This window comes from Ambystoma mexicanum, chromosome 5q (genome assembly GCF_040938575.1).
Source record: "Ambystoma mexicanum isolate Mex_15411 chromosome 5q, UKY_AmexF1_1, whole genome shotgun sequence".
In the NCBI taxonomy this organism is placed as follows: domain Eukaryota; kingdom Metazoa; phylum Chordata; class Amphibia; order Caudata; family Ambystomatidae; genus Ambystoma; species Ambystoma mexicanum.
The window spans coordinates 1,265,523,959-1,265,550,048 of NC_090933.1; the positions used below are offsets into that span (position 1 = coordinate 1,265,523,959).

Genomic DNA, 26,090 nt, shown 5'->3' on the forward strand with positions numbered 1-26,090 from the left:
GCACTATCAATATTGTGTTCATTGCCAGTGGAGAGGATAATATGGACCAGATGTGTCTGCTTCTCATTATCTCCAGGTTGGGAACATGCTCATCAGTTGTTTTCTACACTTTCCCGGCCAATGATTTCTCATGAGTAAATTACTTAGTGTTCTATTCCATCCTTGACGTTTGCTCAACCTGATCTGCTAAGGACAGAACCTTTGCTGTTCTTATATATGTGTATGGGATTTATGAAGTGGGACCTAGCTGGAAACAACTTGGCGCTGTACATTTGACACACTCTGCAGGGTTGCAAGGTTTGCAGGTAGGATGTGGAGGTAGCGGAGGAGCTTGAAATGGGTAGTGGAGGAGCTCTGGTTTGATCAGTAACTGGCAATAATTTCTTTGAAGAGTATGTTCGTCATATTGTTCCTGTGGTGTATGCTGGAAGGGGCCAGTCTAATCTTTGTTGGTAACTTGTTCAAGAGGCATGTTGCGTAGCTAAAAAGGCATGTTTTGTGGGTTATCCATCTTGCAATTCTTCCTTTCCAGTCTTGGAAAAGTTGTGGTTTCTGGTGATGGGCTGGCCTCTGGATATGGTGAGTTTCTCTGCACGTGCTGACTTGGTTGTTACTTTTTTTGTGGGCGATGCAGGCTTTCTTGAACATGATGTATGCTTGAAAGGGTAGCCATTGTAGCTCTTTGAGGGTGACACATTTTCGTAATCCTGTGATTGGGCATGCTCAGTGTAATGGGTTGCTTCCAGAGGTGACATCTGGGACTCCTGGAAGAAGGGTACTGCGGATGGCTTGCATTTGCAGAAGAGAGCAAGCTGGTACCATGCTGTTTGGTTTTTCTTGGCCATGTGTGTTTTGAAGGAGAGGTCATTCAATAGTTGAGGTGAAATGTTTTTGTCAGGAAGGGCCTGAGGGTAGAGGCATGCCCACTAAGCCAAATGGAGAAAGGCACGCAAGAAGCTGGACTACAAGGAGTCCTGTAGACAAGAAAGGATAGGCAACAGAGGCCGTGAACAGAAAGGGGCAGGGAATACAAAGATACAAAAACGCTGGGTTCCCTCTTGGGGTGTACGCAGAATGGGGGAAGAGTGTTCCACGGACCTTGGGGAAACTCCAGCCTTCTGCACAGATTGCTATTACAGGGGCCCACTCTGAATGCTCGTGGCTGGGAGCAACAGCAGTGGGCATCTGTACCTGAACCCTAAGGCACGAACAAGGTAACAGTACTCACAAGACTGAAGCCTGTACAGGTCCAGCAGGTACCGAACAATGACTGCTTCCTGAAACAGGAACCAGTACACTGTAAATAATGGCACGAAGTACAACACTGAAATGCAAAAAGGGAAGGGGCAGAGATTGCCTGCTGGAATCCAACAGTCAAACTCTGTACATATGATTTACATAAAACCCAAGTGAAGCCAAGAACAGGAATATCCAGGGATAAGGAAGTCAAAGAGAGCAAGGTTCAGAACAGAGAACCGGAAGAAAGGAAGGGCAGAAACCTAGTATCTAAATGCAGGGAATGGCGACCGAAAACTGTACACGGGAATCAAGAACAGTAACTCAGGGCTAGAAAGACAAGAGAAAGCTAGCAGAGGGAAATTAAGGAAACAGTATAACTGAAGTGGATAACCAAAAGGGGAGGACTTAAGACTCAAGGAAGTCAAGGACAGGAATCGTGGACCGAGGGCTGCAGGCAAGGAAAAGAGCAAGGGAGCAGTAGCCAGGAAACAGAGGGCTTTAAAATAAGAAAGGGAGCAAGGGGGCTGTAGTCAGGGAACAGAGGGCTGCAAACAAGGAAGCATGACTGCAGTATAGAAGGCACAGAGGTGCCGGCAAAAGGCAGGGGAGAGAGGGCTGAGAAGCAGGGCAGCAAGGCAGGAAGCACAGGGCTCTGGAACAAGAGCAGGAACTGGAAGCCACAGGACACAACAAATATCCAAGGAACAGGGCAACAAAGGGCTGGTAGAAAGCTCAATGCAAGAGGCCTGTGCTCCTGCAGGCAGCTGCTTAAATACTGAGTTGCCCTGTGCTGAAGTAGGCTAATTAGCAGCACCTGGAGCAGCACACCTGAATGTAATTGGCAAGCGCCCTCTAGTCCTGGGAAAGCGAAAGCTGCACTGTTCTCTAAGGCTTCTGGGGATCGTAGTGCTAGAACTGCTGTATAGGAAAAGCCAGGAAATGGGAACTGCCACAAGGTGCATTATGGGACATGTAGTTTGTAAAAGTAAATACGAAAGTTCCAAAGCCTTGCAAACGGAAAGTAAAGACAATAATATGAATAGGTGTTGTCCAGGGAGTATCACGGAAACAATTGAGCCCCAAATCGTACACGATGGGTGCCAATTGGTGCGCCAGGCACACAATCGTGACAGTTTGCAGTAGGTGAGGTATGATATGATGGGTTATTTATAACGCGCTTAATACCCAGATGTTTCTAAGCGCGGACCGAAACCTGTGTTGCTCTGTGTCGTCTTGCTTCCAAGGTGAGCACGTTGCCCCTGAGCTATCCTCCCGAGAGTTGAGGCATTAATCTGTGAAGCTTCATGTCCGTCAGCAGATTCCAGTATGCTTTGGGGGATTCCCTAACAGAATTTCTCTTTTGGATTGAGCTTAAGGTGCTGGACATCCAGGCTCTTAACACGGTTTCTCTTGAAAATAACAAACCACGTGAAAAGCAGTACAAACCTGGAAGCTCTGTTCTGCAGTAGTGTTCTGGCTGCCACCAAAAGTGCCACTTTGTATTGATATCAAGCACTTTACAAAACCTGCTAACATCCAGAACAAGTAAAAGTATGGGTAGAATCCACCTCAGAAGATTAGCCACTCTTGCCACTGCTGCCGTTGACCAATCCTAGCTTTAAAGTTGGTGGTGAGTAGTGGCACTGTTGTACTTAATTGAGTATGCCTGTGCCTCCATCTTGATGAAATATAAAGAAGGTGTTCAAGCGACCCTCTCTCAGCAGACCTTTCAATAGTGCTTCATTGTCAACTCGCCTTCATGTGTTAGTATCTCAAACCTTGGTACTTTATTGTAGGCATAAAGAGGCTGAAAACCCATTGTTCGAGGGTTTGTGGCCTCATGGCTTTCTCAATGAGTGCTCTAAAGCCGTTCTGGAAATAGCGCCCTACCACTCTAGAAATAATAATCAACATGTTTTTCTATAAAACACATCTCGGTTCTGTACACTCTGGGCTTTTCCTCCTTGATAACTACAAGTTGGCATCTGCCAGTGATGCCTTGTTGAATCTGCACGCAAGCTCATTCTTAATATTTCTATGTCGAAGCTCTGTGTGTGCCCATGTTTGTTGTGCTTTGCCTTGACCACAAAGAGCTCTTCTTTTGTTTTTCAGATACTGAAGGAGATCAGCACCCTCTTCCCTTTATTTAAGGGTGATTACCAGGGATGGAAGGACTCCATTAGACACAACCTATCCTCAAATAATTGTTTTCAAAAGGTAAGATCACTTTGTTCCTCTGGTTGGAAACGGTGAAGTATGTGTTGGCTGAAAGGGTGTACGGTAGGCGTGTCATGTGCTAGAGTTGGCTTTTGACATCGTTTGGCATTAAAAGCTGAAGAGGTGGATGGCAGTAAAACGACTTTGAGGCCTGTGTTCCATCGAGAGAACCCCATCCTCGCAATGAAGGCAAGAGGTAGAGAGAGGTGGTGAGGCGGTTTGCCAGAGGTAGATGCTGGCACTTGATGCCCTGACATCTTGTTCGGGAGTGGGTAACCTCATAGGCAGTATATTTTACTTCTAAAATAACGCATGGGAATATGTCATGGCCGGAAATTGGTGTGATTGATATGAAAAATAATTTATAACGCGCCAAGTGTTTCTAGGCACACAAGACAAGAAGGAAGACGGAGGCAGGACAATTCAATGATCTTACTAGGCCATGTGACATTCAGATTGTTTAAGTGTGACAGCGCCCAAGTGCAGGGGGGAAGGAGAGGGAGAAGTGCCAGGGTGAGGGAGGGGAAGTGCGATCAGGGCAGCAGTGCTCTGAGCAAGGGCAACCATGGCAGCGCGGTGCTGGGTACGTGCAGGGAGGCAGGTAGAGGTTCCAGAGGTAGAGGCAGGTACGTGTAGAGGTTCCAGTTACAGCCCCTAAGTATGCGGTGGCCCGGATGCAGTGCAGGGAGACTGATCATGGAGGAACCTGGTACCCCTCATTCTCAGAGGGTAGCCAAGCAACCAGTCGGTGCAGCAGGCGGGTAGGTCAGCAGGGGAGGGTGAGGGAGAAAGTGGAGTAGAATAGGAAGGTTTTGAGCTGCTTCCGAAACTTCTGGTGTTCCGGCTCAGGTTTCAGAGGGACAGGGAGGGCATCCCAGAGGGAGGCACCTGCAGAAGAGATATCTACCCCCTACTCTCTGCTTAGCAAACCTCTAACCCTCAGAGAGTTGCAGGTAGTTGAGCGAAGGGTTCGAGAAGGAAGGTATTTTAGAAGAGAGATGGATGTAATACGGGCCGAGGCCCCAAAATGCCTTGTGGACGATGCAGATGGACTTGAACTTGATCCTTGCAGCCATGGGGAGCCAGTGGAGAGATTTCAGTACTGGAGAGATAGGGTCCTTGTTCTTGAGGCCAAGGATAAGTCTTTCAGTCCTGTTCTGGATAAGTTGCAGAGGACGGAGAGTAGAGGAAGGCAGATTGATAAAAGAGGCTGTTGCAGTAGTCCAGCCTAGAGAGAACCAGGGCTCTGGAGAAAGTGAGAAAAGGAAGAATACCTCTGAGGAGGTGCAGCTGGAAGTGGGACTTCTTGGCAAGGTCTGAGATGCGAGGAGCGAAGAAGAGAGTGGAGTTGAAGATGACACCAAGGTTTTTTGCCTCACAGGAAGGTGGAGGAAGAGGGGTCCAAGGAGGGCAGCACGAGTGGAGGGGGAAGGTGGAAAGGGGGGTCACAATGAGAAGAATCTCTTTTACTGGCATTAAGACAGAGATCTTTGGAGTTGCACCAATCCTGAATTGCGCATATGATATGATAGTTTATTTATATAGCGCCTATACACAATGTGTTTCAAAGTGCTTTAAGGCAAGGGAGGGAACAAGGGGAAAATACAATGACATTCTTACAGGCCATGAACAGTAAGGTTGTGAAATGAACAGTGGCAAGAGTGGCTAATCTTCTGAGGTGGATTTATTCAGTTTCTCTGCAGCTAGTCCCCTTGTCATCTGGAGATTGGAATGTGTCCTTGTATCACTGACCTTGGCTGTAGGCCTGTCTTGCACGTCTTACGCTCTGTGCGGCCTGAGTCGGCTCGTCTCTTGTTCAGTGACTTGATGCATGCTGTAATTTTCCTAAACCATACAATGGGTTTCTACATTGTCCATGTCATGCTAGGTTCTTATGTTAGTCACACTTGGTCCTATCGGGTTGCATATATATACACCTGTAGTCCCATAGGGTTATTTGCGTTAAGCATCAGCAAGCTTGCTCAGGATCTCTTGTGCCTTGCGTTTTTGCGTTACTGCATTTGGCTAATGAAAAAATAATAAAAGCATAGACGTTATGTATCTGTCCTCTAGCTATAGAACTGTACATGCATGTTACTCATGTATACGGGTGTGTGGTGTGCAGGACTGCGTGTGCTTCATGTCTAACGCTGCTATGTCGTGGTGTCACGAATGACATCAGCACCGTGGCTTCACGGTGCTTTAGTCGAGGCTGTGCATCAGGATTTTTCTTTCCGTCAATAATCTGTTTCTTCTCCTATACCTGTGAAAATATGTACTGGATTCAGTCTGTATGGTTGGCTGAGAGGATAATTTTCTGTGTACATGTCAATCATTGGTGCACTCTGGATCCATCCAAAATAAGATGGGTGGCTGCAAGAATTTCTGGCCTTTCGTCTAGTCATGAATTTGGGGGGCGCAGGGGTGTCATGGGGACCCCAACCCCCCCCTCCTCTTCAGATCGGCCGAAGGCTTTGTGAGGAGGGGTGAACGAGAGTGGAGATAGATCCAGTGGCGTAAGAGTGATTGCAGAAATCGTCCAAGGCTGGAGCGAAGGTGTCGATGTAGTCCTTGATGGTTCTAGAGGAGCACCTGTTTGGACAGCACTTTCATAGATCGGACTTGTCTAGAAACCTCGACAGGTGATGTCAGGGAGAAAGAGGAGAAAGGAGGAGGAGAAGCAGAGACGGCCAGAAGGGGCCCAAGAGACTTAGAACGAGTTTCACTTGGAGCTAGGCTTCAGGCGGATTCTCATGACCTGGGCAAGGACGTCCAGAGTGTAGGGGATAGAAAGATGCAGGTAAGAGAGTGCTGTATCAGAGTGCAAGTCAGCCGCAGGAGTAGGGGGTGCAGAGAAGGTAGCAGCAAAGGGATCCACTGATGCACGCTTCATTGTCCGAATGACCGAGATGGTAGGAGGCAGTGCTGGGGTGGGCTTTGTCTGAGAGACAGAGTTTCAGGTGAGAGGAAAGCAGAAAGTTCAGTCCAAGAGAGAAGAGTGGTGAGAGGGTTAGATAGGAGGGTGTCTAAGGAGATGAGAACATCCAAGATGTGTCAGGCCAGAGGATAGAATGGAGAGAGAGAGAGTGTTGCAGAGGTTGCAGAAGAGCCCAGAGGAGGGATTAGAAGCATCCAGGTGGATGTTGAGGAGGAGAAGTTGAGAGGTAGAGGCAAGGAGAGAAGAAGAGCAGTCAGCCCACTCTGAGGAATAGGGCAACCTGACCAGGTGTCCTGTAGATGGTGGCCACAGTTAGCGAGAGGCCGGGAGAGATAGAGATCCTGCAGACCAGGCATTCAAAGGAGGAGTAGTCCTGCTTAAAGCAGGGATCCACTCTGGAAAGATCAGAGCTACTCCACCTCTGTGTCGTTGGTTCTGGTATCGGAGCAGATCTTGTAGCTATCATGGAGGAGTGTGTCAAAACCCATGACAAATCTGGCCATGTGCAATGTTTCGGTGAGAGCGGGGACATCCTGGTCAATTTTCCGAGGATGTGGCAGATGTCAGAGTTAAGATTAGTGACATGGATCAGGCTGCCACATTTGAAAGACTTCCTGAGTGGGTACAGGCTTGAGGTAGACCCAGTGGAGGAGGTGACCCACCCACAACCCTCCCGAGTGTGGGCAAAGGAGTTAGCATAGTGGTCAGAAAGGAGCAAGGAGGAGGAGGCGGAGGAGGCAGAGGAGCCCGAGAGGTGGTAGGAGAAGCAGCAGGAGAAGGAAGTTGATCAAATGTGGGAGATGCCTATCAAAACGGAGCAGATTGGGCTCAGGGCCCTGGTCCAAGATGGTGCTGTACAAATACTAACAATAATGGGAGAGGAGGAAGGAAGGAGTGGGGAGGGGGGAGGAGAAAAGAGAGAGAGAGAGAGAGAGAGAGAGAGAGAGAGAGAGAGAGAGAGAGAGAGAGAGAGAGAGAGAAAATGAATATGAGAATATGATTATAAATATATAGTCCATAGGTCAGAGAATTATGAGACCATATCCCGGGTCTATAGGTCAGGTGAGGGGACGACAAAGAGGTATAAGTAAAAGTCTGTCTGGCAGAAGAACTGATGTAGGTATCCACGATAGGGTGGCCTGGGTTGGAGACCAGGATGTCCCTCTTGAACTTGTTACTTCCCGACTTAGTGAGAGGGATAGGATAGGAGTTAGAGTAGCAGTTTGAGAAGATGGGGAAACAGAAAGCACCATAAGAGGGTGTGAGGAGACACAGCCCAGCGCAGCTCAGCCCAGGCAACGCAGTGTGTGAGGGGGGATTCACACAGTAGGGAACATGCAGAAGAAGCATCCTAGAGAGGGGGAGAGAGCCCAATGAGACACAGTTAACAACAATACCACAGTTTCCGTAATGCAGATCAGATTTGGCTTTCCTAAATGTATGGAAGAAACGCCTAGTTTTTAAACACTGCTGCCATGCAAAACACCCAGATTAAACTTTCCTAGGAGAGTGGGGAAAAAGGTCTAGTTATTTAAACGCAGCAGAAATGCAAAAGATTGGATTATGTTTTAGCTAGAGGAGAAAATACAGTAGGTTATGTATCGGGGGTTGAGTAAAACTTTGCAAACCGAGAGAACATAGTGTAACTAGTGTCACTTTAAAATATAGTTTCTTTCAGAGTGCAAAGAAGAACAAGTTACTTACTAACTGGTAACGTTTTTTCGGCTGGATGTTCCTCCAACGTATTCCTCATCTTTGACATGTAATATCCACAGCTGTCAAAGATGTGGAATACGTTGGAGGAACATCCAGTCGAAAGAACGTTACCAGTTGGTAAGTAACTTGTTTTTTTACATCCGGTAGGCAATTTCTCAGACACCAAGAGGAAACTGTATTGTGAGTAGGCACAGTCTCTGTAGTCAATCTTTGGACAAAAACCCACCATCCCCCGGGCCAACTCCCCACCAGAAGTCAAAATATTGCCAGACTGTAAACCTGGAACTTCAGGGGGGGGGGAGGCGGGACGGCACTTGGAAACAGGTGTTTTCCTGTTATGCACTCCATATTTGGAACAAGGTATCAGCTCAAACACTGTCCCCCTCCATTCTAAAACTTTGGAAGTACCTGAAAACCCTACTCTTCAAAGAACCTCTTCCTGATAGTTCCCCGAAACCCTACTTCTCCTCCCTCTGGAGCTCCCCCTACCAGCTCCAGCTACCCCTGCTATCCCGCACCCCACTTGTGACCACCTTCAGCATCCAGTATGTAAATCGCTTCATTGCTTCCCAGATAGGGCTGTGGTTTATAAATTAATTCCATACACAGTGGTGAACTGGCCTATAAGGAACTCGTATGAAAAGGGTTAGCCTTGCTCAAAATGTGTAATATGGGGCTACTTTGACAATTATATCCAGTGCCTGTTTTGGGTCCCAATCCATCCCTGCCCATACAAAAAATCTCATGCATTCTTTGTTTTTAGTGCACAGCCTTTTACATTTTTGGACAGATTATAAGTGCAGACTACAAGTTCCAGAATGCAAAATGATGAAGCCTAGAAGTCGGGACTAGTTAATTATATTTGGCACTTGAAATGTGACAACGTATGATCCTGTCCTATAGATTGTGCTACTTTCAAGACTTAGAACACTAGATTTTTTACCATGTGTCGTAGGTCACCTACATATAATCAAACAGGGATGCAGTTTGTTGTAATGCACCTTCATTTGGAATAACCGCTTCATTGTCCTGTTCTCTAAAAAAGGGAAAATTCAGATTCACACCTCCCATCGTTGAACTGGCTTGATTGATGTGAATGGCAAAATGTTCACCCAAACTACAGAATTGGATGGTGGGAGCAAAAAGTCTCTGCCAAGATCCAGGGTGTGGATAGCAAGTGCTGGTGGGCAAATGTAGGAGGCATTCTCAGGCCTGTCCTCCTGCTTCAGTTTAATAAGCAGGGAAAAGCTGTGGGTGTAACTCGAGGAAACGGCAATCCATCCTCCCGCAATCATACTAATACAGGAACTATGGAGGAGACTAGCTTAAATCAGATTTTTCCATAAACTGACAACCAATCAGAAAAAAATAGTAATTTCAAGCCAGTGGGACCGTATTGGCCTACTATTCTTCAAACTCTGCACCAAGTATCTCCCAGAAAACCTGCTTGAGAGTACCAAAGATGAGTCCAAAATAGACATCCTTTCAGTCCAAATGCCTCTATGTAAATAACTCAGTTCTATGGGTGAAGCGTTAAATGTTCTCAGGATACATATGTGGGGGATGACGTTGGTTGAACCGAAGGGGGCAGTGGGTTAAATGACATAAGTCCATAACGCTCATGTATAACTATTTGTGACACAATTAGCAAATGCACTGAAACGGACCAATTATGTCCTAGGCAACAGACTAATCACAGCAGAAATGAAAATTTGACTGCAAACTACAGAGTGCTCTCTGTGATTTAAATTTAAAAGAAACTAAAAACCTTCTGGACCTAATCCGGAGGTACCCAAAATATGATCAGCCTTTCCCAATACATTACACAGAATATGGCCTCAACTGACAAAGGCAATACCAAATACGACATGACATTTCTTCAGAGTCTACTTTCTAAAACCCAAGGCCTAAAGCGAGCTGCTGCACAAAGAAAGAAGAAGGGATCAATCAAAGGTTGATAACCCTATAAAATATTCAACCATGCCAGACCTGTACCATGTACCTGACCTAATGAAAGGCAAGATTTATGCATGAATAAAGAGGACAGCCACATCCAAGAACTATAATCCAACAAATCCTCTCCATGAAATAAAGCTTGTTCTCCTTATATGCCTGAAAATAGATCCTAGGATACCAAGCACGCTACCCCAAAGCATGCGCGCACGCGAGCGATTGAGTATTCCTGGATGCCAAATCCTCCAAAAAGAGAAATGCTTTGCTTCGATGCAGGCTTCAGCCCCTCTGATCCCATAAATGTTGGGCATCCTACGAACAGTCCCTTATGAGTGACTTAAGGACAGTTAAACTCAGCGCTTCATGGGCATCAAGAATTATACCTCCTGAAACGTTTACTCCCTTACTCCCGAAGCCCTCGACATTTCTTCCCTGCGCAATTTACTTTCTCAGTCGCCACTGCCATTTTCTGCACCCTGTATCCCCCTTGCCTTTTTTATTCTCCGGTTTTATTTTATTATGTTTGACCAATGTGGGTCTTTTTTAATAACTATAACCCGAGGCTGAATGTCTGTTAAAATGGTGCAAGGATGAAAGTACATGTTGGTGTGCGGACAACATACATGTCCAATTCTTCTACTGTGTAAGTAGAGTATGTTGTTGGCTGTACTCTTCACATGTCCCCTACTTACTAAGTGTTTTTGTTGTTTTAAATTTGGGTTGATCGGATTGGAAAATGGTTCTTCTTTTGAGTGCAAGGGTTGTGTTGTGTCAGTTGTCCATTAAGTGTGGTATGTGTTGGTTGGAAGCAATCGTACAATAGGTGTGACATGTGCCTGGGCTGGATTTGGTAGGGTACGTGTTGGGAACATATACTGGCTTTGATGGTGCATGTGCTGATAGGAAACGTGGCACCAGGGTTTGGTTTTGCTTAGTGGACGATCACTACAGAGGACTAGGTAGAACTCGGTATCGGTTTATCCAGCGATTGTTGCAGATAAAACACATGCTAGGTGCTGCAACAGTCAGTAAGGCTGGCAGGAGCATGCAGAAGATAATGAGATTCTTTGTTTTGGTGCAGCAACATAGTCTGTTTGTACCCTGGACAAAACATGTGGTCTGTGTGCTCCCGTGGGATTTCACCAGATTGTGTAGAACATATTGCAAGATCCCAAAAGATTTGGTCTGGACCAATGCACTTTCTGTAGAAGTTGACTTTTTTTTCATGAGCCTTTTTTAACATTCTTTTTCCAATTGAGCATATGGCCATTTTAGCAATGTTCATGCAATGGATGGGGATGCAGAATAACAAAATAATCTAACCAGCTCGGGAAGATGGCAAAGGTGCTGTTTTATTAACAAGTCTCTAAAACAGGTAGTTACAACAGACATCAACGGACGTTCGCTCGAGCTCTGTGCCTTTCTCATAAAAACATCTGTATATGCAAAAAATACGTCGGACGTGACGTCCTACTATGTGGTAAGTAAGAATAACCTACGAGGGATTGTGATACGTTCAAGGGGAACATCTAAGTATACTTTCTATAAGCGCTGGGATTGTAATTGGCTGTCTGTCAGGTGGACAACTTATGCCTACCTCTAAAACCTATAATCCTCAACACTATTAAGTACACAGTATATCATTGGTTCTTAAACTATAAGGCCCTCTATAATTGGTTGGCATGCTTGTGCCATGTCTGGAACATTTGGTTCACTTGGCAGCATGTAAGCTCAGACCGAGGTACCAGGAGGTGGACTTGACTTTACCTCCCCGCCAAATTAGCCCAACATCTCATCACCCATGCCTTCTGGCATGGAGATTGTCTTTGAACTTGGCCTTGCAAAGTTCTTGTCTCTGGGAATATATGGGAGGGTGAGCACTCCCTATTGTTGTTCTAGGACTCCACCCTCAACTCTATTTCCATCCTTGGCTTGTGTGACAGGAGACCACGATTTGGTCCATCCTGCAGCATTTAAATGTCTTGAATAAAACCTGGCAAACTTGGTGTTCTTTCTTTGTACTTTAACAAGGGATGATTCAGCTTCTCGTGTTTACTGTCTTCAGTAACCGACCTTGGCCGCTTCGGCTTTGATACAAGGCCAAACAGCCTCGCCATTCGTTCCACGATATCAGCTTATTCTTGCTGCGACACAGTTCACGCCTTTTCTCTCCATGGGTCCTGGCTTACTAAATTCATGACATCGATGTCCAGCTTCTATACAATGGCAGCTTCGCCTGCAGTCTATTCACTATGTATAGCCAGCTTCTATGATCACTTAGTCTACTTGCATTTCAGCGTCTGTACAATCATTGAACGGTTGCATTTCTATAGCACTTCACATATTAAAGTTTACTCAATTCTTCACTTTGTTATCAGTTTCTGCAAGATCCATACATTCTTTTCAGCCAATATTCTCAATGCGTCACGCTCGTCTCTGGCTTCTCTTTCACCCTTTTTCATATTCCTTCAGGGAGTTCCTCCCTCAGATTGTCGTCTCTTTGGCGATACATTTGATAGGTTTTTCTCAGAGGATACCTTCTTTCGAATACTTGCTGCGGAATTGGCACAACTGCTGGTGTTAAGCATGCACAATATCAGGCTTCCAACATATAGGAGGTAAGGGGTGGGATTTCCTGCAGGGGCATGTAACTGCTCGTCTTGTTTTTGGTTACAATTTTGAACACTATTTCTCATCGCACCATGTTCTGGTTAGAACTTACTTAGGGAGCCAGTAATCAACCAACACTTTCATAAACGCACCTGACTTTTAAATGCCAGTACAATTTTGACCAGTGTGCTTTTTTCCATAAAACATTGCTATCAACCCTTCACATTCTTATTCATAAATGGTATTCATCCATTGCCCTTTAAAAAATACTCACAGAGAAGAATTGAATTGTTCCGTTTTTCTTTTTTGGAAAATGGTAAAAATATGTATTGCAAAAAAGTAAAGCGGCCATCTTTAACGGTAGAAGAAATGTACATGTATCGATGATACATTTGCGATCTGTTGTCCAAAAGCAAGTTGACCAATCGGCAATACACCAAACCCATCGGAAATCCTCCTTTTCCACCAACCTGCTTGAGATACAAAAGCCAAAGCACAGCACAGGGGAAAGAGATGGACTGATATTGGGGAGTAAGACCCAAAAGAAATAGACAACATTTGTGAAAGTGTAAAGTGATGAAAAACTCACAACCCATTGTACTCCAGAGTCAAATGGGTACGCAGTTTCTCTGCTTGCGTCTTCACCATGCTCGACACATGAATTTCTGCAAAGACTGGCCAAACTTTCTGTACTTTCTGATTGCCTTGCAGTGAGCGAAAGGAACCCCTCTGTATCCAGCTAGAGTGCAAGTATTAGCATCTATTAGCCAGCCGATCTTGTACCTTTTGGATTACCCAGAGACAAAGGATCCCCCACTTGCCCACCAGCACCTTCCTTAGGGGTGTGTATTGTCAGACCAAAAGGCTTCATACTTCCCTTTTAACTGTAAATCTACCTCTGAAAACTCAGACTGACTTAAATACTGCTCCTTAAAGTAAGCAAACGTAGAAGGCCTTTTTCGCCATGAATATCCAGCAGGAAGTCTCCCAAAGCTTTACCCGTGAGGATCAGTGTTTACAAAAATCAACCACATTCTGCTTTAAAACCAGGGCAAAAACGGAATATACCAACTGTAGTGTCCAAAGCCATGTTGTTGCATGTACACACTATTATGATGGATTTCTAAACTCTGACCTGGTGGGCAGAAGTTTAGGATGCCACCCTTGGTTTAGTGAGACAGGGGAACCTTCTGGACAAGCCAAACCAATCTAGGTAGCTTGGCAGGCGGTCAAGACGAAGTCTCAGGAGGTGTTAGAGTGATCAGAACCCTCCAATGAGCGCACACACAGAGTAACAAACCACAAATTACACTTAGACAGTGTATATGAAAAATATCTATACATTTGTCAGTCGGACCAATTGATTGACACAAGTAAGGAACAAGTTACTTACCTGTAACTGTTGTTTTCCAGCATGGGTCTGGCATGGATTCACATGCTCATGAATATTCCCCGTCGTCAGGCTGGGAATCCTCGGTAAAGAAAAAACCAGTATCAGTTTTGTTTCTGATCTGTCTTTCGTAGTAGTAACCAATAACTGATCTCTGCGTCATACTGACCACAGCCAATGACTGCCCTCTACCTAAGCCCCGCCTCTGGCAGCCATCTTCAGATTTGGTAGCACATGAAGTGGCAGTATGACCAAGTGAAGAGCCGCAGAGGGGTAGGCGGGAGGGTTCGCATGTGAATCCATGCCAGACTGTAAGAGGATTCAATTCAACACTACAGCTAAGTCAATGCCTAGTCTGGGATACTGAATGGAAACCCTTATTGATATATCTTTATGTCCAGTTCATTTGTTCTGGATGACTACCCCTATATAACACCCCTCTCTAGGAATCCCCCTGACCCCACTGAGCCAAGAAGTAGTTCTGTTTTGCAATTTAAAAGGTTTATTTGAGAATTTGAACAATATAGATATATATCACACTTTATAATAAATTAATAATTGGATATCACACTTAATCTGATCAGTAATCCATCATGGATAGTCTGGCACTAGCACACTTGTGAATAGGAACAGAAGAATAAGGTGGTAGAGAATACTTTATATAAGTTCAGATGGATGTAATGTTGAATGAAAAATGCAATACAGAAAATACTCAATATAAAGCAAACAATGTAATCACTTTTCTCTGGCAATCCTCTCCCCCCTTTTATGCAATGCAAGGAAATGGAAGGAAAGCACACAGTTCTCAGAAATGCAATCAAATGTAATTCAGTTCACCCCAGCAAGCTTAGACCACAGAAGTTGGAACACAGGCCCAAAATGCTTTTACATGTGCTGGCAATGAAGTGAAAAATATGCTAAAATGCTTTTAATTCCCTCTTGAGGTTCAGGGTGAGTGGTATCAAGTTAATATTAGTCCAGGCTCACTCTAGCAATGATTCAGGGATGGTTCTTAAGAGGCAAACGAATTTTTAGCAAGGAAACTAAGGAAGCTTCTGTTTTCACACGCGATTGCGGCAAAAGTATAGGGAATCGGAATGCGGTTCTAGGTTCGTTGAAAAGTTGAGATTCTAAGCTTTCAGAGGAAAGTTACTACAAGTCTCTAGGACAAACGGTCACAGAGATATGAGCGATATGGTAAAGGTCGTTTTTCAGATTTGAAATTTTAAAGTTCAATAAGACAAGTGACAGCTAGCAACTAGAAAATGACAGGTGACAGCTTTACAAATGACAGGTGACAGTTAGGAGGCAGTTCTACTTAGTTAAAATAATTAATTCAATCTATTTTAATCTAAGAGATTGGTTCTGCACAGTCTTGCTGGGTACTCACAATATATTTTTGAAATAGATGGGCCTCGCCACGGATCTGGTCAGGTTTTAGACTGGACTCTGGTCTGGTATCGGCACTTCACAGTGATCTGGGTCAGCTCTCTGGTTCTGCTAACAGGGGTCTGGGTCAGCTCTGCTCTGCTGGTCTAGCCTCTCTGGATTCTGGAGATTGATGGATTTGAAGTCTGGATCTCTGGATGTGGTATGGTCCGGCAGAGCGCGTTGCAGCAAATGGAATTGAATGTCCCTATCTGTCCTGACTGTCTGCTTTTATGTGTTTTGAAAGTGGGTGTGTGTGCAGCATCACTAAGCTCTACCCCTCTCCACTTGTCATTGGCCACGTCATCCTCTTCCCCTTGATTGGGGGAATGAAATGAAGTGTCATCATGATGAGGTCTGTTTATGATACAGAGAACCCACCCCTGTCAAATTACACACAATCTATATTTTGACCCAAAAGACATATTTGCACAGGTGCACATTTGTTTAAAATTACATGCACCCATCACATATCACAGGAGGTATACCCTGTCCAAATCTGCTCTTCCTGGGAGCTTGCATTCAGAAATGGCAACATTTGCACTTTTTAACTGATTTCGTAATATTGGACATTACCCCAAATTTATACACATGTGCGCAAGGAGTATGGACATTACTTGATGAAGTGTCAGATTTTTAACATGCATACATTTTAAGTAATACCCTCTTAACTGCTAGTTTGCCCCCAGATCATGCCACCGGTTCTAAAAACCTCTTAAAATGTGGGCAGAAAAATCACAAGAATTATGGTATCATTTAAATAATTATGACAAGTCCGTACTATGAGTTATTCATCTTTTTCTAAAACCATATTCTGGCTACAGGGGTGTGTCTTTTCAGGTCACATGGTACAGAAACCAGTCTTTCCACTTTCTTCAAGCTCAGCCTCTGTCTCCAGTTTCTCCCCTTCCCAGTTTCTGCCAAGAGGAAGCCATTTTTATTACCCCTGCAATAAACCATCTGCCTGGGCCCTGGAAGGCCCATTGTTCAAGAGGAAGCCATTTATGGCCACTTCCATAAACCCTCTGCTTGGGTCCTATGTTTAGCCTCTAGCAGTCCCTTGGTAATCCAATCAGAGAAGTGCCATATCCCTTTTGGTGGGAGCAGCAAAAGGCAGGTAGGCCTGGGAACACAGCAGTTGTGCAAGTCTCAGCTCCTGTCTGGGGTAGCAGGTGGTCAGAATTCAGTTCCTTAAGCCAGGCCCCAGCTAATGTCACTTTTTGTTACCCAGTTTAAGTCAAGGCAATGTTTACATATGCAGCTAGAATGCTGATTCTAAGTTTAAAACTATGACATTAAAACAATTGCAACCTATGTGACACTCAAAAGTAGGTCACTCATTTCTTTTAAACATTTAGATTTTTTTAGTGTCTTTCAGTCCAAATTTACTTAAACTGCTGAAATCCACAGCTCAGCCAGTCTTGTTATAAACCTTCAAGTCACTTCAGAATATAACTTTACATTGGATCCACCTCTCAGTAAGCCTTTCTTTGGCCTGCTTTGGGTTCATCTATTCAGTTTTACACTAAAAAAAAATCTGGTGTTGTTTTAAAACGCCGGCTTTCTGATAGTGGTGAGTACTGGTACTGCAACCATTTTTGGGATTTAAGAAAATGAATTCCCCACAATTCTAGGTTGCTTTTGGCAATCAGCATTGCCATTCCCAATGGTTTCAGACTACTGTGTGGGTAGTCCAATGATGGTTTTAGGCAGTGCCCTTCTGTGCCCATAACATCGGCAAAAAGAGTGGCAGCCTATTCTTCATGCATTTCCCTGTACATTTTCTGGGAAGCTCTGGCCATCATGATGTTTTCCATGTCAGTACTGCACAGTTTTTGAGGTAGGGCTCGGATGCATGGGTAAAAACATCCCACAAGCCCCCCTCTTGCGATGGCCATTCTGTTTCACTGATGGAACTCGCAACATCTGGGATGTTTCCTCATCTTCTTCCAATAGATGGCACAGTTCAGCATCTTTTCCTCCATCCGGTACTAATCGATCGGTTCTCCTCGCCAGTCCTGATGGGAATATTGGGCGGTACCCTGGGCCCCTCGCGTTTCTGCTCCCAGTCTCTGGATCGTCCTCCCTGGCCAGTCTCGAGGTTTTCTTTCTCCTAGGACGACAAAGGAAGAGCGGCAATACCTATTCATAGATATTTTTCCCCCACCATTGATATAGTGGGCTGGCATATAAATTTATAGTCAAAACATATGAACATGCACATTTCTTTTTGCATTCAAAAATGAAAACACCCACATTGAAAAACTCAGAATTTGATAGGTGATATGTAGGATATTTTAAGTTAGAACTGAATTAATCTGAGACAGTACCCTCTAGGATTCCAGAGGATTCCTCCAGTTGTTGCAGAGTGTGCCTGGGATGGCAACACTTCAACTGGTTAATGTGGACCCACTTGTCTTCCCCCTCTGCCAAACCGCCTTTGGGGATGCGGATCTTGTAGGCCACAGGGGAGATTTTGTCTATAATCTCAAAGGGTCCCTTCCACGTAGGCAAAAATTTTCGCTGTTTGGCCTGGTTCCTTTGGAAATTGTATAGATAGACCCGGTCCCCCACCTGATATTCCTTCCTGGAAGTCTTCAGGTCATAGTGGGTCTTCATGCTATCAGCTGATCTTTCTAGATTCCGCTGAGCATAAGCAAAAGCATGTTGAAGGTGTTTCCTTAAATTCTCCACATACTCATGAGTTGTGGAAGCATTTATCAGTGTCTGCTCTTGGGTCCTGTAGAGCAAATGCTGAGGAAGCACCATCTTGCGTCCAGTCATCAACTCAAATGGTGACATTTTGGTTGCAGATGAAGGGGTAGATCTGATGGCCATTAGGACCAGAGGTAATCGGATATTCCAACTTGGCCCAGAATCTGCCACAAACTTTTTTAATATGCTCACAATGGTTCGGTTATATCTCTCTACTGCCCCAGAAGAAGCTGGCCGGTAAGTAATATGCAACTTCCTTTTGACCCCCAGTATCTCCCACATCTTTGTCATCACTTCACTGGTGAAGTGGCTACCTCTGTCTGACTCAATCCTTTGAGGTAGACCAAAACGGGAAAAGATGTGGTTAATCATCAGGGCAGCTGTGGTTTCTGCCTTGCAATTTGGGGCTGGGAGACATTCCACCCACTTGGTAAACAAGCATGTCACAGTCAACATGTACTTATTCCCCCTAGCAGAGCGAATCACGGGGCCTACAAAGTCGATTTGTAAATCTGACCATGACAGTGTCATCCCCCTCTTTTGGAGAGGCGCACGGTGCGTGAGGGATGATGGCTGAAATTGTGCACACACAAGACACCCCTTCAAGTATTGGTCGAGGTCCTGCCCCATGTGTGGCCAGTATGCAACCTCTCTTAAGATTTCCAATGTTGTGTGAAACCCCCTATGACCGGCGGTGGCCGCATCATGGGCGTGACTTAACATCAGGCTTTGGAATGAGGTAGGAACCACCCACTGATCGTGGCCAGCTTTGGATTTCCTTACCAGCAAACCGTCTTGGATCCGGAACATTTTTGGACATTTCATCAATACTCTAAGGTCCTCTTTCCCGTTGTAATCGGTATCCGTCAGGGGAAAGTTCTCAGGGTCCTCAATGTGTTGGTAAAATTTACCAATTATTGGATCCCCCTTCTGAGCGGTAATCAAATCAGCATCAGGGGTCTCCTTACTCCATTGGGCAGTTAAAAGATCATTGTGAGCATTTGTCTGAGACCTAGTGATAGCAGTGACCTGGATTTCCCCCAACAGGGACTCTATTTCTATTAGATACCCTTGGATGGCCCCGGTTTTGGCCAGCTGATCAGCTAAGTCATTTCCAGTTTTGTCTGGTCCCTCTACTTTGGAATGACCCTTGATCTTTTTCCAGTAGATGGTCATCCCATTCGATGTGACCAGATCATCAATGTTTTGGATTAACTTCCGATGTTTCAAGGGTTTGTTATTAGCACATAACATGCCTCTGGTTTTCCAATTAACCAGGTGCTCCACGAACCCGTTCCGTACATAATCCGAATCGTGATTATGACCAGTTTGTGGAGTTGATGTTGGACAGCAGTGAGGATGGCCTGATGCACAGCTATCAATTCTGCCACCTGACTACTTCGGGGACCAATTTTGTATCCGGCGGAGGGTTCTGGGAACTCCTTCACCCATGCATTCCCTACGCCAGCCACCAGTTCTTTCTCCCCGTTGTTGTCAACATGGTAAGAGCATCCATCCACATAGACAGTGGGCATTCCCTCACACTTGTCCTCTTCAAAGACTTTGTGTGGGGAATTAAGGTATGCCTCCGTGTTGTCCTTCATTTTTTGACTTTCGTCCTCGAGACAGTTTTCTCTGGCACAATCATGCAAGTCAGCCAGACCTTGCGCGAGGGGACTCTTCTTGTTTTGGCCATATCTGACCTCCACAGGAAAGCCTTGCATTGACAGAATCCAGGAAGTAATTCGTGAATTACTCACATTTCCGGCCCAGATTCTGTCACTTTGGAGATATTGCAGAGGCTGGTGTGGAGTCTCCACTATGATATGTTCCCCATGGATAAACGGGCGGTAATTCTTCAATGCCCACACCGTTGCCAGGAGTGCCTTCTCACAATCGTTGAATTTTTCCTCCACAGAGGATAAAGTTTTGCTCGCATAGGAGATTACTTTATTGACCGTGTCATGCTTTTGGTATAATACTGCCGTCAAGCACGTATTAGAGAACCCCGTCTCCAGGAAGAACTCCTTGTTTCTGACAGGGTAAGCTAGGCAGGGCGCTTGTGAGAGGCTTCTTTTGAGTTGTCTTACTGCCTCGGCTTGTTCTGGACCCCATTCCCACTTGACCCCCCCCTTCAGGAGATGAATCAGGGGTCTGGTGATCTCTGCGTAGCCCTCAATGAACTTTCTGCTGTAATTCGTCAGTCCAAGGAGGCTCCTTAGTTCCCGCAGAGTTGTGGGGTCCTTCAGTTTCTGAAGTGCTTCCACTTTCTTTTCCTGGGGACAGAGACCCTGAGGAGTAATCTCATGCCCCAAGAAATTAACACGGGTTCTACACCACTGTGCTTTCTGAAAGGAAAGATTTGCTCCGGCGGCCCTCAACTGCGTCAGAACATAACGGATCTCCGCTATGTGTTCCTCCACAGATGAACTTTTGATGAGGACATCATCTACATAAGCCAGGTTACCCCTCGCACCCAGGTCGGGCATGGCCTTATGTAGGAAAATGTTGAATTTATTGCCGGAGTTGAGGTATCCGAAGGGAGTCCGATGTCGGTGCGACCACAGTCATATGAGTCTACCGCAAAGAGATCTTGGAAATCCAAGAAAACTTGTTTCAACTTTTGCTTTTGTTCCAGAGTCACACATGCATCAGCTAGGTTGACTCTCTCTTCCACCATCTGCCTGAAGCCTGGAAAGACTTCTGGTTTGGCTATTTCAGCGGCCTCCTCCAGCTGGGTGGAGAAGTCCCTGGTCAGAGTGGTGATTTGGACTGGAGGCTTCAGGTGGGAAAGGCAGCCCTCATGGACCTGGAAAATCACCTCATCCCTCCTGAAGTCACAAGTCACATCTTCCTTACCATAGGGGCAGGAAGTGTACACCAGGAAGTTCCACCCCGTGCCGGGTAAAAATCCTGTCTGGTGTTGTATTGTCATCACTGTCACTGTCAAAGCAGTCCTTGGGGATTGGCCCTAACAGTTCATTACCTAAATCTGTGGAAAAATGTCGGTCATCCACCGCCATTCCAATAATGGTGCCTGCGGCTAGAGTAATACTCTTTAAGTCGCTGTTATCCACCTCTATTGGAATGGTGTCATGTTCTATGTTGACTAATGGAGTTGGGTTTACCCCCAACCCTTGCTGTTGGAGAGAAGCGTTTAGATGTATGTAAGCATCAGGGTTTTTCAAATGTTGTCCTCTTTTAACTTTCACTTCCAGGGAGAATTGTCGGGTCCTTTCCGGGATGGTGACTTCCTCTTTGATCTGAATTTCAACTGCATAAGGTAGCAATTGAGCTGACCTAAATGCTTTTTCTGGATCATCAAAGCCCATGGGATTATCCGCTAATCGGGACCAAGCTTTGAAGTTGATTAGGTCCAAACTAATGGCAAAGCGATTGAGAATGTCACTGCCTAAGTAAAAGGCGGCAGTGACGTCTCGCCCGACCCAACAATTATGGACTATGCTCTTGTTGCCAATGGAGATTTTGAGCATACACCTGCTTGGCAGGAGATGTTTGGAATTAGGCGCTTCAAGGTCCATTTCCCATTTGTCTATCAGTTTGAAGGTGGGAATGGCTGGATCTTTTGGGAGTTGGCGGAACATGGCTTCGCTGATGAAGCTCTTACCGTTGTTCACACACACTCGAGCGAGAACAGAGTCCTTCCCATCATTTAACTGAACAGGGATGAACAACTGCTCTCCAATTTGCTGAATATCAGCCAGGCTCTGAGCTGATTTCACATCTTTCTGGACTATAGGAGTGGGAGTTTCTGATTGTGGATTAGTAAAGAATTTCAGAGTATTTCCTTCCAGCGTGGAATACCACTTTAGGCTGGAAGGAAGGTTGATTTTCAGAAATAGAGAGGACCCTCCATCACCAGTCTGTTGTCCTACTGCTATTACTGTCACGTCTGGAATCTGGTTATTCTGGAAGTGGAATTCTACTTGGTCAGATTTTTGTTCAACCATGTGGCATGTGCTGTTTAAACTAACATGGTTGACACTCTGTTTTAATTTTATTGGTCGGCTAATCTGGGTCCAGAGGACCTTGTTTACACAATCTATTAGCGGTGACAACCTTCTCAGGAGGTCATTCCCTAGTAAACAAGTGGTGCCCTCTGGAGTCACAACTATGACGGGGTGTTTCAACTTGTGTCGCCCAATTTTAATGTCCACATCTGCCGTCCCCTCGACGGGAATTTCCTTCCCGTCAAAGTTCTGGAGTTGTCCAGGAAGTGAGGTGAGAGGAATTTGGTAATTCTCTCCCCTTCCTGCATTCAGTTCGTCAAAGGCCCTTCTGGACAGAAGGGTAGCAGAGATCCAGTGTCCACCAGTGCCAAAATTGTACCCTGCCCCTGTACTTGTACCGGGGCATAGTATCTTCCCTCCTTCTCCTCAAGGGGGCACAGATAATGCACATTTTTGGACAACTGGTGGGCTAACTTTCTGGTTTTGGACATCGCTAGCTAAGAGATTTGGGCAGAATTCTGTGGAGAGCCTTGGGAATCTGAAAGAAAAAGTTGGCAACAGGAGATCAGAGTCATTGTGGGTTCCCCTGGCTCAGGTTCCGGGCCGCCCCCCCCTTTTTGGAGGCAGTCACCAGGATGGGCTTGAACCAGGGGATTTTCTTGCTGTTGGTTCTGGGATGAGATGGTGGGCGGCGGTAGCTCAGTCTCCACATCTCCCCAGTCTGGATTTGCATCCTTAGGGACCCATTTTTTTTGGGAGGAGTTCCCCCCCCTCTCTGAAGGAGAAGATCCTTTTCCCAGGATCTTCTGAGGATCCCTCTCCCTCAAATTGGAAGATCTGTACCTCCTCCTCAACCTGAGTCTGTTTGGGTCTTTTGTTTCTCCTACCCCCCCTCTGCTCCTTAGGAGGCAGACTTTCAGGGGCAAGAGATTTTGTTTCCGGTTCCTGGGTTTCCAGGGGCTGTTTACAAGTGAGGAAGGAAGCTTCCTCCAAGGCTTTACACCCCCTTTCCCTTTGTGCCTCCTCCCTGGGAACCGGTGAGTTATCGGGGTCCCCCGTCATTGTTCTGGAGCACCAGGTCCAGAGTTGGGTGCGTTCTGCGCCGGCATGCCGATCTGAGGGTTCTGCTGAGCCCTCAGTATGTGACCCAGATCCCGCGCCATGTTTTGAACCTGGTGCTCTAACTGGGAAACCCGCTCAGGCTGATACGGGGCCCTGTTTTCTCCCCTGGGCTGATCCCGGGAAGGGTAGCTATCCCTTCTCTGGTAGTACCCCTGGTTGGGAAGATTTTGGTACCCCTCCACCCTTGGCCTCCCCTCTCCCGGATTCGGTTGTCTGGGCTCAGGGAATTGGGGAAAGAAGGGTGGAGGATTTTGGGGCTGGAAGTTGGGTGGATACCTGGGGAAAAAGTTCTGCCCAGGATTTTGAGAATTTCTGCCCTCCTGTGGGAAGTTAGGAGGGAAGTTCCCTGAGTTAGGTGCTTGGCTGGATCCCCCCCCTTGGGCTGGAGGAGTCCACACATAACCCAGGATGGGTCGACTTCCCTTGTAACGGGGACTTACATAATCAGGAGAGCGAGGGACCCCATTTGTGGGGCTGCCTCCCTGGCTCCCTGTCTGTGACTGGCCCGTGGGCCTTCTGGGCCTAGCATTATTAGGTGCAGGTAGGTTTTTAGGCCCCCCCATCTCCAAATCCAAAACGGGGGTGACCTTTACCTCTGCCACCTTGGCAGCAGCAGGGGTGCTGTTGGTTTTGGGATTTTTCTGGGTATTGCTTTTATTTTCTATGGGCTTCTGCACCTCATAGATCCGGGTCGCCTGTTCAATGACCCAGTCTAAAGATCTTTTCTCGTGAAAATCCCTCACGAGCTGGGTCATTATGTATTTGGGCAAGGCATGGAAAAACGTATTAATAAATTCTCTGCTATCCGTGCGCACCCTTCTGGTGGTCTGCGCAAAGGCACGTTTCAGTTCTTGCACAAACTCTTGTGGGGCCTGATCCTCCCCACACTGCAAATTGTAGGCTGCCTTGCGAGCCTCTTGGGGATTTCTATGAGTAGAAAAATGTTTCAAGATGGCCGCCTTATAGGTGGACCATCTTAAATGATTTTGGTCCTCCAGCCCCGCAAAGAAACTGGAGTATTCCGGGGAGAAGGTCCACTTTACATATTGAATACAGCTTTGGCTGTCCTTCAAATGGAAAGTCTACATCATTTGCTCAAACAACTCTAAGTGCTCCCAAACAGAATACTTGGCGTTCTTATGATAAGGCGTGATGACGCTCCTGATTGCCTTAATCTGCTTTAAGGGGTCCTTAAGCAAGGCCCTTTTTGTCTTATTGGCCTTTTTGGTCCGGGTAACCCTGGTCCATTCATCTTCTCACTCAGAGGCACTGCTCCCAGAGGTTCCCGTCTGTTCTTCCAGGTTTTCCCGGATTCTGCGAGCCTGGGAATGGCTGTCAGAATGTGGGGACCTGGTCTCCTGTGTCCTGTACCGTTCAGAGGAGTCTTCAGATTCCTCTTTGCTGCCAGGATTTGATGGGTACCCCCCCCACTGACCTAACTGGGCAGAGGTTTTCAGGATGCCCTTAATGGGCCTACTCTCCTGGGGTTCCCCACTAAATTGCACTGTGCTTGGGTGCCCATACCCGGATGCCCGCCCCTCCATTCCTGGGTGGTACTGGCAGATGAGCCCCATGCTTCTGGCTGGATAGTAATCTGCCATCCCTGTGGCCATGTGCTCATGTGCGCCAGGGGACATGGGGGTGGCAGAGTCCAGGGACTGAGAGAGATACAGGCCTCTGGTACTAGGGCTCCTGGGGTTATGCTCAGGAGTTTCTCTTTCCCAGCGAACTTCATCTCTATCCGCCCCTGCTCCCTGTTGCAATGTAAGAGTCTGCGCCTTCAGTTCCTCAGTTAAGGCCTTACTAGACTCTATCAGTCTCTCCTGCATCGCTACCTGTTGTTGGAGCCTATCATTGTGCTGGCAGAGAGCCTCATTCTCTCTCTGCGTTTCCTGATTGGTCCTGGAGCACTGGGCCAGTCTTTGCTGCAGGAGGGTTACCTCCTGAGCTGTGTCCCTATTGGCCTGCTCCTTTCTTGCCAGAGCATCCTCCACCCTCCTGGTGTGCTCTAACAAGTTCTGGTGTTCTTTTTGGAGGTCACCCAGTCCCTGGAGGGCCAGGTGATTTTCTTCCATTTTTCTTTTTAAGTGGCAGACTTCCTGGCCTAAGGTGTCCCTTTCCTGACTAAGAGCCTGCATCTATGCCGCCAGGTCGTCCCTTTGCCTTTGGAAGGCACCAGCTTTCTGGCGCTCCTGGTCAAACTCTGCCTGGGTATACAGGTCTTTCAGAAACAGTTTATTGCTCTCTGCCTTCTCCCTATCTAGGTGGCTTTGCAGGGTGACTACCTGCTCAGTACATGCCCTATTGAAGTCTAACTGTTGCTCCAGCTTTTTCTGGCTCTGCAGTAGGGAGTCCAAACCTTCTTGGTACTCCTTCTGCAAGGCGAGAAATCTGGTATCCTGGTCAGCCTTTTCCTGTTGCAGTATATCCATGTCCTCTTTTATTTTAATGATATACTGCCTACTATCATTTTCTGACTCCTGGCTCCTCTGCAGCCTCTGCTCAGAAGAGTCCAGATCAGATTGGGCCTTCTGTAATGCCAGCAGTTGCCTACTCGCCAGATCTTGATTTGTCCTGCATGGCTCCCATGTGTAAATATAAATATGCCGCTACCCTGGCAATCTTGTGGTGCTCATCCTTGGCCTTCGGGGCCAAATATAGTTCACTCAGGGCCACATGTAGGGACCCTGATCTCCCCATATATCTGGCCCTGTTTCCGTGATCTGGGGTGCGATTGCTTGCAACCAGACCATCTGGTCCTGATGAGTCCACTCACCTCTCACAAATAACT

At 46.3% G+C, this 26,090-nt stretch overlaps 1 protein-coding gene across 1 annotated transcript in view; it reads left to right on the top strand.

Annotated features, from left to right (window-relative positions):
• Positions 1–26,090, top strand: part of LOC138498006 (forkhead box protein H1-like) — an 82,981-nt gene that overhangs the window by 44,232 nt on the left and 12,659 nt on the right. Inside the window, exon 2 of the mRNA XM_069621787.1 lies at positions 3,352–3,456. Coding sequence (XP_069477888.1) covers positions 3,352–3,456 — 105 coding nt within the window. The remainder of the gene's footprint in view (positions 1–3,351; positions 3,457–26,090) is intronic.